This window comes from Mauremys reevesii, linkage group 2 (genome assembly GCF_016161935.1).
Source record: "Mauremys reevesii isolate NIE-2019 linkage group 2, ASM1616193v1, whole genome shotgun sequence".
In the NCBI taxonomy this organism is placed as follows: Eukaryota; Metazoa; Chordata; order Testudines; family Geoemydidae; genus Mauremys; species Mauremys reevesii.
This window is the reverse complement of record NC_052624.1, coordinates 199,337,378-199,353,976: the sequence shown is the minus strand read 5'-3', so window position 1 is coordinate 199,353,976 and position 16,599 is coordinate 199,337,378. Positions and strand designations below refer to the sequence as shown.

At 40.3% G+C, this 16,599-nt stretch overlaps 1 protein-coding gene across 8 annotated transcripts in view; it reads right to left on the bottom strand.

The window, feature by feature from the left end:
* PIEZO2 (piezo type mechanosensitive ion channel component 2) overlaps positions 1-16,599 on the bottom strand; it is a 443,406-nt gene that overhangs the window by 104,866 nt on the left and 321,941 nt on the right. For all 8 annotated transcript variants that reach the window (XM_039525707.1, XM_039525709.1, XM_039525708.1 and 5 more), the window contains 5 exons: positions 15,709-15,851; positions 13,421-13,657; positions 3,729-3,852; positions 1,777-2,000; positions 713-861 (listed from right to left, as the gene is read on the bottom strand). In XM_039525707.1, the coding sequence (XP_039381641.1) occupies positions 713-861; positions 1,777-2,000; positions 3,729-3,852; positions 13,421-13,657; positions 15,709-15,851 (877 nt within the window). The remainder of the gene's footprint in view (positions 1-712; positions 862-1,776; positions 2,001-3,728; positions 3,853-13,420; positions 13,658-15,708; positions 15,852-16,599) is intronic.

Below are 16,599 nucleotides of genomic sequence, written 5' to 3'. Positions count from 1 at the left end.
AGGTTTGTTCTGCTTCTACAAACCAGTTTACTGGGATCCTATATAAGATGGGAGCTTTGGGATATATGTGCTGTTTCAGAAGATTTTGTTTTGGGTTTTCTGTTTTTATTTTTCATTTTTTGTTTTGTATTTTTTTGTTACAGCCTTTAAGTCTATTTTTTAAGGTCGGGTTATGCTTTTGGGAGAATGATTCACGAAAAGCACAAAGGGTTTGCAGGACACCTCCACTAGTTCACCATGTAGTCAGAATTAGGGCTGGTCAGAAATTAGGGCTGGTAGTCAGACAGAGGTGGTCATCTAGGGCAACCAAATAGCAGGGACAGCAAAATGTTCAGTGACATTTTTGTATGGGTTTCAGCAGAGTTGTAGGGGCAGATATTTGCTTGTCTGCATGGGGCAGCAGAACCCCCAAAGCCAGTCATGGTTGGAGAAGGTTTCCTGACATTTTTTCTATTATAAGAAGGAAGAGGAGGAAGGAGGTCAAAGGGTGAAAAACATCACCATTTCTCTTGTGTCAAAATTAATGTGAGTCCAGGTTTGCAAATTGTTTACAAATATTGGTGAAAATCTCTGCTTTTTCACTATGAAAATCTGGGAGCAAAATAGGGAGTTTCACACCGACCTATGTAAAAAGTCTTTGTAACAGTATGAAAAAAAAATCACTAGCCATCTTCTTGTGCACAATAAGCCCAAGTAAAATGAAAATACTCACTTTTTTTCATCTAGCCCTGTCATGTTCATCCACAAGCCAGGAAATGATTCAAATTGATATGTATAGATGAAGATAAGCACCAGCATAGTGTAAACAACTACTGACATCCAAAAATATTTTAGGATTCGCCTCCACCATTCATAGTGCACCTGAGAACCAACCATTGAAGATGGTAAGGCAAACAGAACCAAAGCAGAAGAATCTACCAAACTATTTAGATTGTTGTACAGGCAGAGGACTATAAAAATATAACACTTCCCCCTAAACTAACACAATTATTTTATTCTTGACATTCTTGACATAACACAACTCTCATTGATACTTATCAGAGACATGTCCATGTATCAAAGGGAGAATCAGTCTTTGTACTATTATAGTATTGTTCGTTTTGTGGTCTACAGCTAAGCAATGGAAAAGTGGCCATCATCAGCAATCAAACATGAAGTCATGCAGTTCTAATGTAAAGATCATTAGTATTCCTAAATTCAGTTAGGGATGGTTAAATTGGCCTGGCTAAAACAACCATGCTGAATCTCATTCCAAAATTCTAAACAAACCCCAACTTGATCCATTTTTAAGTTCACTTTTTAAATTTTTCCTCTCATGTTTATGTAATCTCTATTCTTCCAAGTTCCATCCAGGATTGGAAGGAAAAAAAAAGTCAGAAATCTCATGAAACAACCTGTTCTCATGAGTTACCCAGATCAATTCTGCAGACCCAAATGGGTTTGAGTAGTTTATTATTAGTATTTTTTCCTAATTTATTTCTAGGGTGCCCATCACCTTAGAATCTGGGTTCTCGTTCAGCCAAGCATTCATATGTTTGGGTGCTTATCCAAACTACAACTTTTAAAACTTTGCTTCTCTCTCCCATCAGCCAATCTATTGTGGTTTAATAGAATCAAAACTCTTCAAATGGTCTAAGCTGTTGGGAACTAGTGAAAGAAAAAATACACAGTGGATTAAATTATTAAATGTTGCTCTCACTTACATTGGTGCTAAATCAAAGAGGAGGCACCAGTGCAACCAAACGAAGAATTTTGCTTAGTATTGCTCTCATTTACCTGGTACAGGGCCACACAGAAGAGGAAGAGCATCATATAGATGATTTTGTACATGACAATTCTACCCTCAAAGCTGACGAAGAAGAACATTCCTCCACAGACATAAATCCAGTACTTAATGAACATAGCCATCACCAAGTTTCCGAGGACTTTCATAATGTCCTGTTCATCCTCATCTTCTTCATCTGCTTCCTCTGTCACTTCCTCATCTTGCAATTCTTCTTCTGCAAAGACACAAATCAAGTTGCATCGCCCCCAACCTATTTTTATAGGATCTTTCCTTGTAATTGTAAATGAGGTAAAGCATAAAAGCTTTATGCAGGACATGGAAGCTTATGCAGAAATTTAGCCAGGGTACAGTTAGATGCATGTCTGAATTGACTTTATAATCTTGGCTTCTGATTGAGGGAGAAGATTCACCAGAAGGCTCCAGAGAATATTGGGCATGCATTTCCTTCTAAAACATGTTATTTTCTCCTCCACACGTTGACAGTAGTGTCTCCAAGACCACACTCTTAAGCCTAGGTTCCTAGTTGGTAAATGTACTTACTTTTGCCCCCCTTTCAAAAATCTGAGGGCCAGATTATCTGGTCCACTAAGGTCTCTTTGTGCTGGGTAAGCAGCACAAAGTGTCTTTAAAATACTGGAGATAGCCAGTAGAGTATTCCCTCACATAGGTGAACTTTACGTCACCTTGTAAGCCACTAGCGTCCACCACCACCATAGGGGAAAAGACTTTTCAGGGGCATTCCGGAAGGTGGAATGGGGCAGGAGAAGGCATGCTGTGGCACAGCTCCACGATCCTTCACTGGCATAAGGACTGTAGCTTAATTTGAATGGACTTCCAGTGGCCAAAAGGTAAGGAAGCCACACCAATTCCCTGTTATCATCGCTCCCCACTTTGCCCAAGCTGAACTCAGACATAGTGGAGAACCACGGCCTGAAGGCTATGTATTGGATGATAGTCAAAGCAATATCTACTGTAATGCCTGCATTTGTAGGCAAAAAACATTGTTAAACTGGAAGGAAAAAAACCAACTTATCACTGACATAAATTCCTAAGGGAATATATGGTTTTCACCAAAAAAACAAACATTAGACAGCTTTGAAATTCAAAGCAGAGGTTCCTGTTTAAAACCAACCAACCAACAAACCTTAAAAAAATATATAGATTTGTGATACCAGGTGGGAGTTAAATGCCGCATTTCAAAAGAACAACTATCCCTCCCTCTTGCTCTACTGCAACCAAACCATGAAAAAAAACAGGCAAGTTACTGCTGTCCCATTAATGGGAGCAGTAAGGAGAAAACCCGGTTCCTAGTCTTGCTATGCATGTTGGGTGTGAAGTGGGGGCCATCAAAAGGCTTCTGCACACGTAAATAATGCCAGGGCCTGGCAGTTTCAGGGGGTGACTCATGGGTCTTACCATCACATCCCAGGTCTGATTCTGATCTGATTTAAATCAGTTTAAAACAAGAATAACGACACCACACTGAAACCTATAGGCCAAATTCTGCTCTTGGTTATACAGGTGCAGCTCCCATTGAAATCACTGATGGACGTTTTCCATGTAGGCCGTTCTCCTTTTATGGTTACATTTTGTGTACGGTGATGTTTTTTTTTGGGGGGGGGGGAAGGGGGGAGCACAAGTGTGGTGGTGGAAGTGCGTCTATAGAAGGTTTTTCCTGCATTTCCCATTCAGGTAATTTATTTTGTCATAGCATTTACTGTAGTTCAACTGCAAAGAGAATTTATATATTTTGTTTGATGTTATCAAGCTCAAAGCTATTTTATTATGTCCCCTGAGAAATCTGTAGTGCATGGATTTAGCAGCATATTGTTTAGCCCTTAGTCAATAACAGATGCAACTTTCCAAAAACTTTAGCAATAAGAAAAGAAGTAACCCTAACCACCTACATTGATTGAAGCAGTCAAACTTGATATACTTTTACCTTTTTCTTCATTTTCTTCATCTTCAACTTTGACCTCAGCTAAAGTAGCTTCTTTTAGCTGAAGCACTTTCCGCTCTGTTAGGTGTTGCCTAAGCAGTAGCCAGAAAGTAATCGTGAAAAGGATCTGCAAGCAAAAATCAAAACAAAAACAAGAGACAGACTAATTGTACATCCCAGATCCTGCTAATGTTAACAGATATTTTGAAATGTTTTTCATGCCTTTGTTTTCCACTATTCAGCAAAATTGGCAACAACATAATCATTGCCAAAGAATACATTTCTGGAAGCTAGGTCAACCTATTCCATTACAAGCAAGTTTATTTTACTTTTAGTTGTCCTCCAGTTTGAGTAGGAAACTGACTTTTCATTCTGTGGCCTTTGTTAATAGGTTTCTCTTTTGATTCCTTGCACTAGGAGAGTAAATCTATTATTCCATAACAAGGTACATAAATAAATACATCTTTTTAACAAAGACTGTATTTTTGTGTTTTGTATACTGCCAGATTCAACAAGTGTCAGTACTGAGAGCCAGCCAGAACACAGAAAACAGTATGGCATCTGTTTATCATGGGCTTGAGCCTATATCCACTGAAGTCAAAGCTCCCATGAATTTCAGCGGTTCAGGATCAAGCTTCATTTAATTACTTTTGAGACCTACAAATAACCAAATATTTGGCACACTCTATTGTGGTGCTGCTGCTGCTGCTAACCAGGCTGATGAAGTAATATAAAAAGTAGGGCTGTCGATTAATTGCAGTTAACTCACACGATTAACTCAAAAAAAGTAATTGCGATAAAAAAATTAATCGTGATTAATCACATGGTTAAAAAATAGAATACCAATTGAAATGTATTAAATATTTTGGAGGTTTTCTACATTTTCATATATATTGATTTAAATTACAACACAGAATACAAAGTGTACAGAGCTCACTTTATATTATTTTTATTATGAATATTTGCATTGTAAAAATGATAAAAGACATAGTATTTTTCAATTCACCTCATACAAGTACCGTTCTTTGTCGTGAAAGTGCAACTTACAAATGTAGATTTTTTTTGTTACATAACTGCACTCAAAAACAAAACAATGTAAAACTTTAGCGTCTACAAGTCCACTCAGTCCTACATCTTGTGCAGCCAAACGCTAAGAGAAACAAGATTGTTTACATTTATGGGAGATAATGCTGCTTGCTTCTTATTTACATCACCTGAAAGAGAGAACAGACGTTTGCATGGCACTTTTGTAGCTGGCATTGCAGAGTATTTACATGCCAGATATGCTAAACATTCGTATGCCCCTTTATGCTTTGGTCACCATTCCAGAGGACATGCTTCCATGCTGATGATGCTTGTTAAAAAAAGAATGCATTAATTAAATTTGTGGCTGAACTCCTTGGGGGAAAATTGTACATCTCCTGCTCTGTGTTTTACCTGCATTCTGCCATATATTTCATGTTACAGCAGTCTCGGATGATCCAGCATGTTGTTCGTTTTAAGAACACTTTCACTACAGATTTGACAAAATGCAAAGAAGATACCAATGTGAGATTTCTAAAAATAGCTACAACACTCGACCCATGATTTAAGAATCTGAAGTGCCTTCCAAAAATTTGAGAGGGATGGAGTGTGGAGCATGCTTTCAGAAGTTTTAAAAGAGCAATACTCCGATGCAGAAACTACAGAACCCGAACCACCAAAAAAGAAAATGAACCTTCTCCTGGTGACATCTGACTCACGCCTTGGCTATACTTGCAAGTTAGAGTGCATTAAATCAGCCCCAGGCACCCTAACTCCTGAGGTGTCCACACTGGCAAGGCACTTACAGCAGCTGGACTCCACGGCTGGCATGCCCCTGGTAATCCACCTGCATGAGAAGCATAGAGCTTTCTGTGCCCCGGCTGGAGTGCTGGGGTGTCAGTGAGGATGAAGTGTTGCATTACTGCACTATGATTGGCCTCCGGAAACATCACATAATCCCTTGAAGTCAAGTGGCCACTCTTGTCATTGTTTTGAACTCGGCTGCAGGCATGTGGATACAGGGCTGGCTTTAGCAAGTGCAGGGCCCAATTCGTGGGGCATGTACGCACTGGAGAGTGCTCCGAGTCTTCGGCGGTGGCACTTCGGATTGCCGCACTCCAGCCAGGGGAGGGGGGCCGCGGGGCTTGCCGTGCTCCGGCCAGGGTTGTGGGGTCGTGGGGCTTGCAGCGATCCACCCGGCGCTCCCGCCTGGGGAGCGGGGCTGTGGGCTTGTGGCACTCTGGCTGGGCGCGGGGCCCTCTTAGGCACAGGGCCCGATTCAGGGGAATCAGGGGAATCGGCCTAAAGCCAGCCCTGTGTGGTTATACATTTTCAAAGCTCCATTTCTTGCAGCCAGCATGCTTATCTGCTTGGGGACACAAAGCAAACCCTCACCCGTGGAATGCTCCTGCTGCAGAGGCAGGCGTTGGTGTGTGAGAGAGAGAGGCAGGGGGTGAGAGATGATGTCGGGGTTTTCCCCGCCGCTGTCTGAACTTACAAGAGAGCACAAGACAGCATACTGACATACTCTCTGCTCCCCCCACACTGTCTCTCCCCCCCACATCCACACAATACACTCCCTGTCACATTCCACCCCCGACATTTGAAAAGCAGCTGGCAATCTAGGAGGATGCCCTGGAACAATGGGATTGGGAAACCTGCATCATGTGATGCTGTGCCTGCCCCATTAGGCATCGCAAATCCTTTCCAAAGCACCGCTGCAGCCATTTGCACACTGGGATAGCTACCACAATGCACTGCACTCTGTGGCATTGCAGGAGCTGTTAATGTGGCCATTCCACTGCACTTGCAGCTGATAGTATGAACACACAGCAGCACTTTCCTTGCTTCTGTCTCTGAGGGCTGGTTTAACTCCCGGTGCTCTACATCTGCAAGTGTAGACATAGCCTTGGATGAGAAAATGAACATGCCTTGGTCTGCACTGCTTTAGATCGTTATCATCGGCATGGACGTATGTCCTCTGGAATGGAATTGAAGCATGAAGGGACATATAAATCTTTAGCGAATCTGGCACGTAAATATCTTGCAACACTGGCTACAACACTGCCATGCGAACGCCCATTCTCACTTTCAGGTGACATTGTAAACAAGAAGGGGGAAGCATTATCTCCTGCAAATGTAAACAAACTGGTTTGTCTGAGCGATTGGCTGAACAAGAAGTAGGAATGAGCGGACTTGTAGTTTCTAAAGTTATACATTGTTTTATTTTTGAATGCAATTATTTTTTGTACATAACTATAAATTTAAATTCTACTCTCATGATAAAGAGATTGCACTACAGTACTTGCATGAAGTGAACTGAAAAATACTATTTCTTTTATTTTTACAGTGCAAATATTTATAACAAAAAAATATAAAATGAGCACTGTACACTTTGTATTGTGTGTTGTAATTGAAATCAATACGTTTGAAAATGTGGAAAATATCCAAAAATATTTATATAAATGGAATTCTATTATTGTTTAACAGAGCGATTGTGTGATGAATCACGATTAATTTTTTTAATCATGTAATTAGTTGCAATTAATTTTTTTAATCGCTTGACAGACCTAATAAAAAGTGATTCTGCTTTTTCATCTAAACTGAAAGCAACTGATAAAACAATGTCTTTTTGTTACGTTTTTCAGCCAATGATAATGGTTATAAACAGTGACAAAAATGACAATGTTCCTTTTAAGGGATTTTAATTATATTTATTTCTTGTTTGTGCATTCAGATGGAATTTACGTTCTGATCAGAGTTTGTTCACACTTGCTTCCACGTGACACATACCAGTAGTGTGAGAAGTGGCACAGGAAGAATGGCCAGAAGTTGAGTGAGTGATCCTGCATCATTGCTCAGAAGCATATTTCATCACTGTTATATGATAATGAAACAACCGATTTCAGCTCAAATTGATGAATTTCCCATAAAAATGAGCCTGATTTACACTGTAAGCTCTTTGAGGCAGGGACATATATATGTAAAATGCCTACCTCCACAGGCCCCAATCCCTGAAGAGGATGTCTAAACACTACCACAAGATAAATAAATAATAATGATAGGGAAACCCAGTTTTTAAAGGAGTGAAAAGGCACCAGATTAGCTAAAAATAAAATACCTAAAATAGATATCAAAACTGCTAAACATACAAACATAACAGGTAAATGAAGCCCTTTCATGAATGGCAAATGCACAGAGAGTTTGGGTCAACACTTTTAAACTCTCGACTGGGGAGTGGAAACTCCCTCCGTTGTGCACTGCTAGATGTAATCCAGGGATAGAGTGCAGAAAACAAATCTTTGGGGGTAACTGGACGACTTAGGGAACTGATAATGGGGCACATAGACCATCATTTCAAAATAACTAGTAGGAATCCAGCTCAGATTGGCAGTGACCCAGAATTCTTTCCACAAGGTGGCTGTTAGTGGTGTCCGTGAAACGAGTTGGCATTTCAGTTTGCAGAATACGTACATCACAAAAACCATTACAAGTGACACTAAATGGTATCTTGAGAGAAATGGGTCATGGAAACAGAACTACTCTCTCCCTTCGGGTACGTCTACACTACGGGACTATTCCGAATTTGCATAAACCGGTTTTGTAAAACAGAATTTATAAAATCGGGTGGAGCGCGGCCATACTAAGCACATTAAATCGGTGGTGTGCGTCCATGGTCCGTGGCTAGCGTCGATTTCTGGAGCGTTGCACTGTGGGTAGCTATCCTGTAGCTATCCCATAGTTCCCGCAGCCTCCCCCGCCCCTTGGAACTTCCGGGTTGAGATCCCAGTGCCTGATGGGGCAAAAATCATTGTCGCGGGTGGTTCTGGGTAAATGTCGTCAGTCACTCCTTCGTCTGGGAAAGCAACGGCAGACAAGCATTTCGCCCCTTTTTCCCCTGGATTGCCCTGGCAGATGCCATAGCATGGCAATCATGGAGCTTGTTTTGCCGTTTGTGACTCTCACCGTATGTGTACTAGATGCCGCTCACAGAGGCGATTCAGCAGCGCTACACAGAAGCATGCTTTTGCTTTTGCATGACAGCAGAGATGGTTACTAGCCATATTGCACCATCCAAACCCTTCCATAAATTGGAACTGAGGATGATCATGGCTACCAGTCCTTTTGTACCATTTGCTGCTAGTGCCCTGGCCGATCAGCCAGGGGCGCAAAGCCAAGATTGGTTACTAGCCATATTGCACCTTCCATCGTTTTGTACCATTTGCTGCTGTCATAAGTGCCCCTGGCCGATCAGCCAGGGGCGCAAAGCAAAATTGGGAATGACTCCTGAGTCAATCCCTCCTTTTGGTATCTAAAAATAGAATCAGTGCTGCCTAATATAGGCAAGTGTACTAGAGAACCACCGTATCATAGAACCAGAGAGCACAGCTGCTCTGTGTCAGAGCCTGCAGAAATTATGATCTGTATGCTATTCACAGGGGGTGCTCCTGTAACAACCCCACCTGTTGATTCCGTTCTTCCCCCAGCCTTTCTTGGCTACCGTAGCATTGTCCCCCCACTTGTGTGATGAATTAATAAAGAATGCAGGAATAAGACACACTGACTTGTTAGTGAGAAATGAGTGGAAGGCAGCCTCCAGCTGCTATGATAGTCCAGACAGGACATTAAGCAGTGTGTAGGAGAGAAGCCCAGCATCCCACTGCTAGTCCAGGGGCAACTGAATCTTTTCTTTACACATGAAGGGTGGGGGCTGATGGAGCTCAGCCCCCTGTTGCTATGATGAGGATGGTTACCAGCCATATTGCACCATCCATCCACCAGAAAAAATTAGGGCCAATAGGCTGATGACGGTTACCAGTCCTTTTGTACCATCAGCTGAGGCTGATGATGAGGATGGATTTCCATCATTTTGTACCATCAGCCACCCATGGCGGGGGGGGGGGGAGCAAGGATGTTGGTGTTGAGTGCTGCACTATCGCGTCTATCTGCAGCATTCAGTAAAGATAGGGTGACATGTAAAAGAGTCAGAGGATTGTTTTACCTTTCGCTTCTGGGGTGGGTGGGGGGTGGGTGAGTAGATTGCCAAGCTATGCCCTGACCCGCGGACACTGTGTTTGACCCTAGAAGCATTTGGAGCTCAGCCAAGAATGCAAATACTTTTCGGAGGCTGCAGGAACTGTGGGATAGCTTCAGTCCTCCAGTCCATGAGCATCCATTTGATTCTTTGGCTTTCCGTTACGCTTGTCACGCTGCAGTGCGCTGAGTCCCTGCTATGGCGTCTGTCTGGAGATTTTTAAAAAAGGATTCTGAATTTCATCTTCTGTAACGGAGCGCTGATAGAACGGATTTGCCTGCCCTTACAGCGATCACATCCGCATGGTCCATGCAGGAGCTCTTTTTTTATTTTGATTTCGGACTGCATCGCCACCCGTGCTGATCGGAGCTCCACGCTGGGCAAACAGGAAATATTCAAAAGTTCGCGGGGCTTTTCCTGTTTACCTGACCACTGCATCCGAGTTCAGATTGCGGTCCAGAGCGGTCACTGGTGCACTGTGGGATAGCTCCCGGAGGCCAATACCGTCGATCAGCGTCCACACTAACCCTAATCCGATATGTTAATACCGATACTAGCGTTACTCCTCTCGTTAGGGAGGAGTACAGAAACCGGTTTAAAGAGCCATTAAAATCGATATAAGGTGCCTCCTAGTGTGGACGGTTTTGGCGTTAAATCGGTTTTACGCTCCTAAAACCGATTTAAACGCCTAGTGTAGACCAGGCTTTCTAGAGATGGAAGCTTCACATCAATGTTAAAGTCTATTGGCAGATCAGCACAAAGGAAACCTACTCTGTCACTACCACCATCTCTTTGTTCTGTGGGGTAATAGAGGGCTTCATTCTCTGGTCGTGTTAACACAGCATCTTTCACAGGCCATGAGAGTGGGTAGCAACAAGAGGTTCCACATCATCAGAAGTGACTTTCAGAAGCATTGTGCTGACTCAGATCCTCACTGGAGGTAAATTGTCATAGGTCCACTGAAATTAATGATACATTTATATCAGCTGAAGATCTGCCCTAATCCTCCAGAAGTGCTGGGCAAATTCACAAGGAAGTGGCCACTGCTATGCAACCCTTAGCATTGTATAACATGCATTTACCCCAATACTGACTGAGCTCTATTTCGGTCAGCTGCTGCCCTCTTTGGAGTCACTGCCAGCATTAGACTAGGTTTTGGAGCTATGGAATATAGAAGTGCTTTCTTACTGCCTCTGACAGCCAGCCTCAGTGCAATGCAGTTCTATTTACCTTTCAAGTCAGTACACTCTCTCCAAAGCCCATACAAATATATGCAGGGAAAATTATGGTACATTATTTTACTTCGCTTTTATTCCATGGAATCTTTATTTAAGTCCACAGGATGCATTTTATCCAGTCTAACAAATCCAACAGATGTCCTTCAGTTAGTTTTATAGGTGTAACTAAAACCATCCCATATACACAATAATTTCACTTTCCTGATAGCAGTTAGTTTTAGATATAACATTCCATGATGCAATTCATTTTTGAAATTATTGAAAAGGGGGTGGCAATATACCAAGGCAGCTAAATCTCTTAAGAGAGATTTACAAAGTTAATGAGGAGAAATTGCAGAACTTACCTCTTGACTATTTAATCACTCTTATCAAGACTAGCACTACCTTCCACAGGAAAAATAACAGAATGCTCATTAGCATTCAAACACATCATAAATCCAGACATAGCTTGGCAAGGGGCACTGCCAAGCAGGAAACACAGGTACAGAACCTCTTCAAGCTGAAATCAGGTGTATCATGATGGAAGTGATTCACTCAGTTGTAAGGGAATTGGGCCAACTATCTGCACTTTGTGAGAAGCTTCTCTCGAGTGCTCTGTGGAGCAGCTTCTATTGTGTGCTCACTTTCCTCCCTCAGAGATAATCTGCCAAATGTAGTGGTTTCAAGACAGGGAAAATATCTGGGTGGAAAAAGCTCCATTAATTGAAACCAGGAAACTCTTTCATTTGTGATCTAAGGCGATTCCAATTTGTGTTTCTTTCAATTGAAAGACTAAAGAATTAATTCCGCTAAGTACTTGAGCATATGCCTAATTTCATGTGTGTGATTTGTCCCATTAACTTCAATGGGACTATTCATGTGCTCAAAGTTTGGCTCATGCTCAAAAAGCTTGTTAACCTGGGCACTTCTATTCTTAGAGACAAGTTTGGTGTGCTTTCCAGTGGTTCTCAAACTTTTTTACTGGTGACCCCTTTCACATAGCAAGACTCTGAATGTGACCCCCCCCCTTATAAATTAAAAACACTTTTTAATATATTTAACACCATTATAAATGCTGGAGGCAAAGCAAGGTTTGGGGTGTAGGCTAACAGCTCAGAACCTGCCATGTAATAACCTCGCAACTCCCTGAGGGGTCCCGACCCCCAGTTTGAGAACCCCTGCTTTATATAGTCAAATGAACTTAACTGGTCTTCACAAATTAAAAAATATTTGACATTACAGGTTTAATTATCTTTTTCCACTGCTCTTATGGTGAGGCTGCTATACTTAAACTGGCATGACATCTCAGGTGTTCATTAATATACCTAAAATGGTACTTGCGAACATTCTGGTGAATAAAAGCCAATGATTCCACTCACTAACATTTGTAATACTTTTTCCTCATTTGTTAAGAAGCATTCAGATGATTTTTGTATTCCTAAGAATGTTTCTGGACAGCAAATATTCATAGTGTCATGAATAATAGCACAGAGAAATATTCCTGAAAGTATTTGGACCAAAAGTGTTCTCACAATAAGTTTTTATGCTTCACACAATACATTTATCTAGTATTTTTTCTAAGTGTTAGTGTATAATTTGCAAAGCAAAAAAAAAGAGCTATGCATGAGATTTTCAAAATGCTGGCATAAACTCTGCTTCCATTAAAGTCAACAGATTTTACCATAGATTTACAAGTGTCTGGATTTGCAATTTTTAATCCCACCAGACTCCACATGCAATATGCATTCATAACAAAAGTGTTCATAAATAGCTGAGACATCATGTCACGGGTTGTGAGAGGTGGGGTTATAAAATGTTGCCACACACAAATTCTGCTAACAAAATAACTTAAAGTGAAAGGGAGAAAGAGGGGATCAACCATTGTACTGAGGTCTGCTACATTAGTCTTTGTTCAGAAAAAAGAGAAGGGAATGGAAATCTTTTATTAAAGTACAACTACAGCACTGAGTTTTTACCCGTATCGACTGATGCTAATGACAAAGCAGAAATGCACTTATAAAATATATATATTTGTGTATGTACAGGTTTCATCAAACAAAAGCTGCCTCATAATTCTATTTAATTTATTTTGTATTTAACAAATCCAAGTATATATTTTTTCTCTTCCCTTTCCTTTTGTTTTTACAGGGGCAAATATTAATGCTATTTTCTCCCTGGTGAAAACTATTTTATAAAATTATCTAAATGTGACACATTCGTTATAGTATTTAATTTACCAGCAAGAAGTAATTTTGTGCTACTGTATTTTTTAGCCACTCATCCTGTACTGTAAATCCTATGCTGAACAGGATTATTCGTTGTATTAAACACCAAAGGACCTGAAGTTTTTATTGATGGCTAGTGTATATTGCTTAGTTCTTTAAACAAACTACAGATGTTTGTAAGCAAACTACACTTACCTTTGATGCTAATTCCCCAGGATCCTTCTTTTCTAAAAATCCGGAAACTTTAGGAAGCTCATCATTTTCGAGGTCAATACTCCATATATATTGTAATGTTAACAGCAAATTTCCATAAACAACCATGAAAGGTGAACTGATCATAGCGTATTTCCTTCGGTCACGAATCATCCAAAGCGTGCAGGACCAGATCAATAACACAAAAGTCAACCAACTGTGATAAGTGATACTCCAAGCCTTGGGAGAGAGGGGATAGGAGAGACAAAAATGTTCATAGATTCGCTTAGTTACAGTATTAATGCATACAGTCAGTAAAACTTTACAGCACTGCCCAACTTCACACACCTTGTCTAGGGTATATTTTCAGTGCGATGCATGGAGATTTAGCCATGTGACTCCCATTTATGTTAATGAGAATTGGGCCGCTGACAGCTACAGTAGATCCTCTGGACTACATGCAGTAAACGGATTCCTAGGAAATTCAGTTTAGACAACCTTTTTTTGGTCTGGTACTTTTGCATCTTGGTACTTCAGTAGAAATGTTAGTTTAGGTCTCCCAGAGTTGAGCAGTGACTATAAAGCATGCTTTAGATGTCACTTTCTGTTGTACTCTATATATTAGAGATGGAGTAGACTTAGCCTAACCCAACCCAGTGTAGCATTGTTCCTTACAGTATATTCAAATGTTCTGTTCATTTTACAGGTATCAAACAACACGTTACTTTAAACTGTTCTGGACAAAACATAGCATGGGGGGAAGTGTCTTTTTATTAAACACTGTTATTGATTTTGGACTAGACTCTGGCATTGGCAATGCACCAGTATAAATCTAGAGTAATTTAGCTGAAGTCAATGGAGTCTTAATTTCTTTTTTTGTTTAGACAGAAAAGAATGAAATATTAAGAATATTGTAATCAAAGCTGAATTAGTCTTGACTTGATAAAGTGTCCATTATAGCCTCTGAGAATCATGCATATGCTATTCTTCCATTAAGATACAAGACTGTAACATGCACAATGGGTCACATTTGGATATGGCATAAGTGGAATAGCAGCTGAATTTGGTTCACAATACTTAGAACATAGATCCTTCAGAGCTGATATTATCTCAGTTTGAGACTAGAAGAAAGCTCAGACCAATACAGCTCCATCACTGATACTGACAGATTTGAACCCTGAATGGAATTTAAAGTAATTAAAGCACATGTGCAGCAATCACTTCAAAATATATGTATATACACCACAGCAAGAAAATAACTACTTACTAACATTTCAAAAAGCACCATATTCAATCTGCACAAAGAATCTGCTATGTTTTGTTTATCTCCAGAGACTTTTCATGCTAAGGAACAGCAAACAAATGTCCGAAAACCATACAAAATATGTGTTTTCTTTTGCTGCATGCAAACAAAAAGTGGCCAAACTATTTTAAAAAAAATTTTTAAGGCAAAATTGGGCCAAGAAACTTTATGATAAATTGTATCCCAGTTGAAACCTTTTCAAAATAGTGAAACCAGACCTTGGAATTGCTGACAGAGAACTACCACACTGTGAACTTGCTACAGTATAATCCAAAGCTAATTTGCACAAAATGACCCTCTGTTTTAAGGGATACGCAATGCAATTTAAAAAAAAAAAGAAAATTAATCACAAAAAAATGTGTTGGCACAAAATTGTATTTTCCTAGATGTCCTCCCTGTGTAGATGAAAGAAATCAATGTTTATAGGTTTATTTTCATACAGAGTTTGAACTAGATGCATAGATTCAATCTGAAGTACAAATGGCAAGTTTAGATTTACTGTCTGACTATGAAGTGCTTTATTTTTGCAGACAATTTCTGAATTGAGTAAATGCATTAAAACTCACTTAATAAAAACTTGAAAAATGAACATGTTGAGCATTTTCTGATCTGCCGTAGGTAACAAAATACTATGTAGTCTAAAGCTAGAATTTTAAGCCCCTATTCTGTAATGGAATCCCTGTGAACGGAAACCTGTGCCCTGCCCTATAAGGAGTTAGTGGTAGGATCAAGGCATAATTTGAGGGGTAATGTTTTAATAAACCACATGCATCCAACAGATTCAAATCTCAGGTCCAGATTTTACAATGTTAAAGTAAACACCAATGAAAAATCAACATGACTAATCATCCTTCACCAAGACATTTAGAAGATAAATATATTGATGCTGTCAATAATGTGGCAGAAACTCATTTTCAGAGTTAGATGACATCTATAATTAGATGATGTCTACTACCCCAACTCTATTATTTTTGTCTTTCATACGTACCATCATTGCAATCAGAGCACAAATGTAACTTTGTTTCATGATAAAATGGAAGACAGAGACCATAGCATGTATTTTAACATTTTCTTTTTTCTCCTGAATATCTTCCTCCTCTTCTTCTTCCTCATCTTCCTCTTCTTTCTTTTCTAAGTAGAAAAAGATCCTTACAGTGCAATTCAAATAAGTCTAATGGCACTGCATGTACACACAGTTCAAAACCCTACAATCCTTGCACAAATTGAGTAAATCTTGCAGGAATCAGGCCATTGTATTCTGGTATAGTGAACTCAGATGCTTCCCATGTGGCAGAACGTTGTGCTACCATTACAGCACTCAGCCACATCAATATTAATAATTTTGATACCTTGACACTGACCTGAGAACCACAGGAAAAATCCACAGAAGTACAGTACACACGGTCATGTAAGGACATAAAACAAATGTGTTGGTGGGCAGGCAAGTACAGTATTTTGGATGATATGCACCTGTGACTTGATTCAAAGATCTGCAAGTTGATTGGTAGCATAAGAACGGTCATACAGGATCAGACCAACGGGCAATCTAACCCAGTATCCTGTCTCTGACAGTGGCCAAAGCTTCAGCAGTGTACAGAACAGGGCAATTTGGAGAGATCACCTCTGTCCTTCCCTTCCAGCTTCTGGCAGTCAAAAGTTAAGGGTGCTATCAGCATGGGGTTATAGCCTTGATCATCTTTGCTAATAGCCACTGTTGGACCTATCATCCATTAAATTATCTAGTTCTTTTTTGAACCCGTTATACTTTTGGCCATCACAACATCCCCAGCAATGAATTCCCACAGGTTAATTGGGCATTGGGTGAATAAGTATTTTCTTTTGTTTGTATTAAGTCCGCTGCCTATTAATTTGAGCGAAC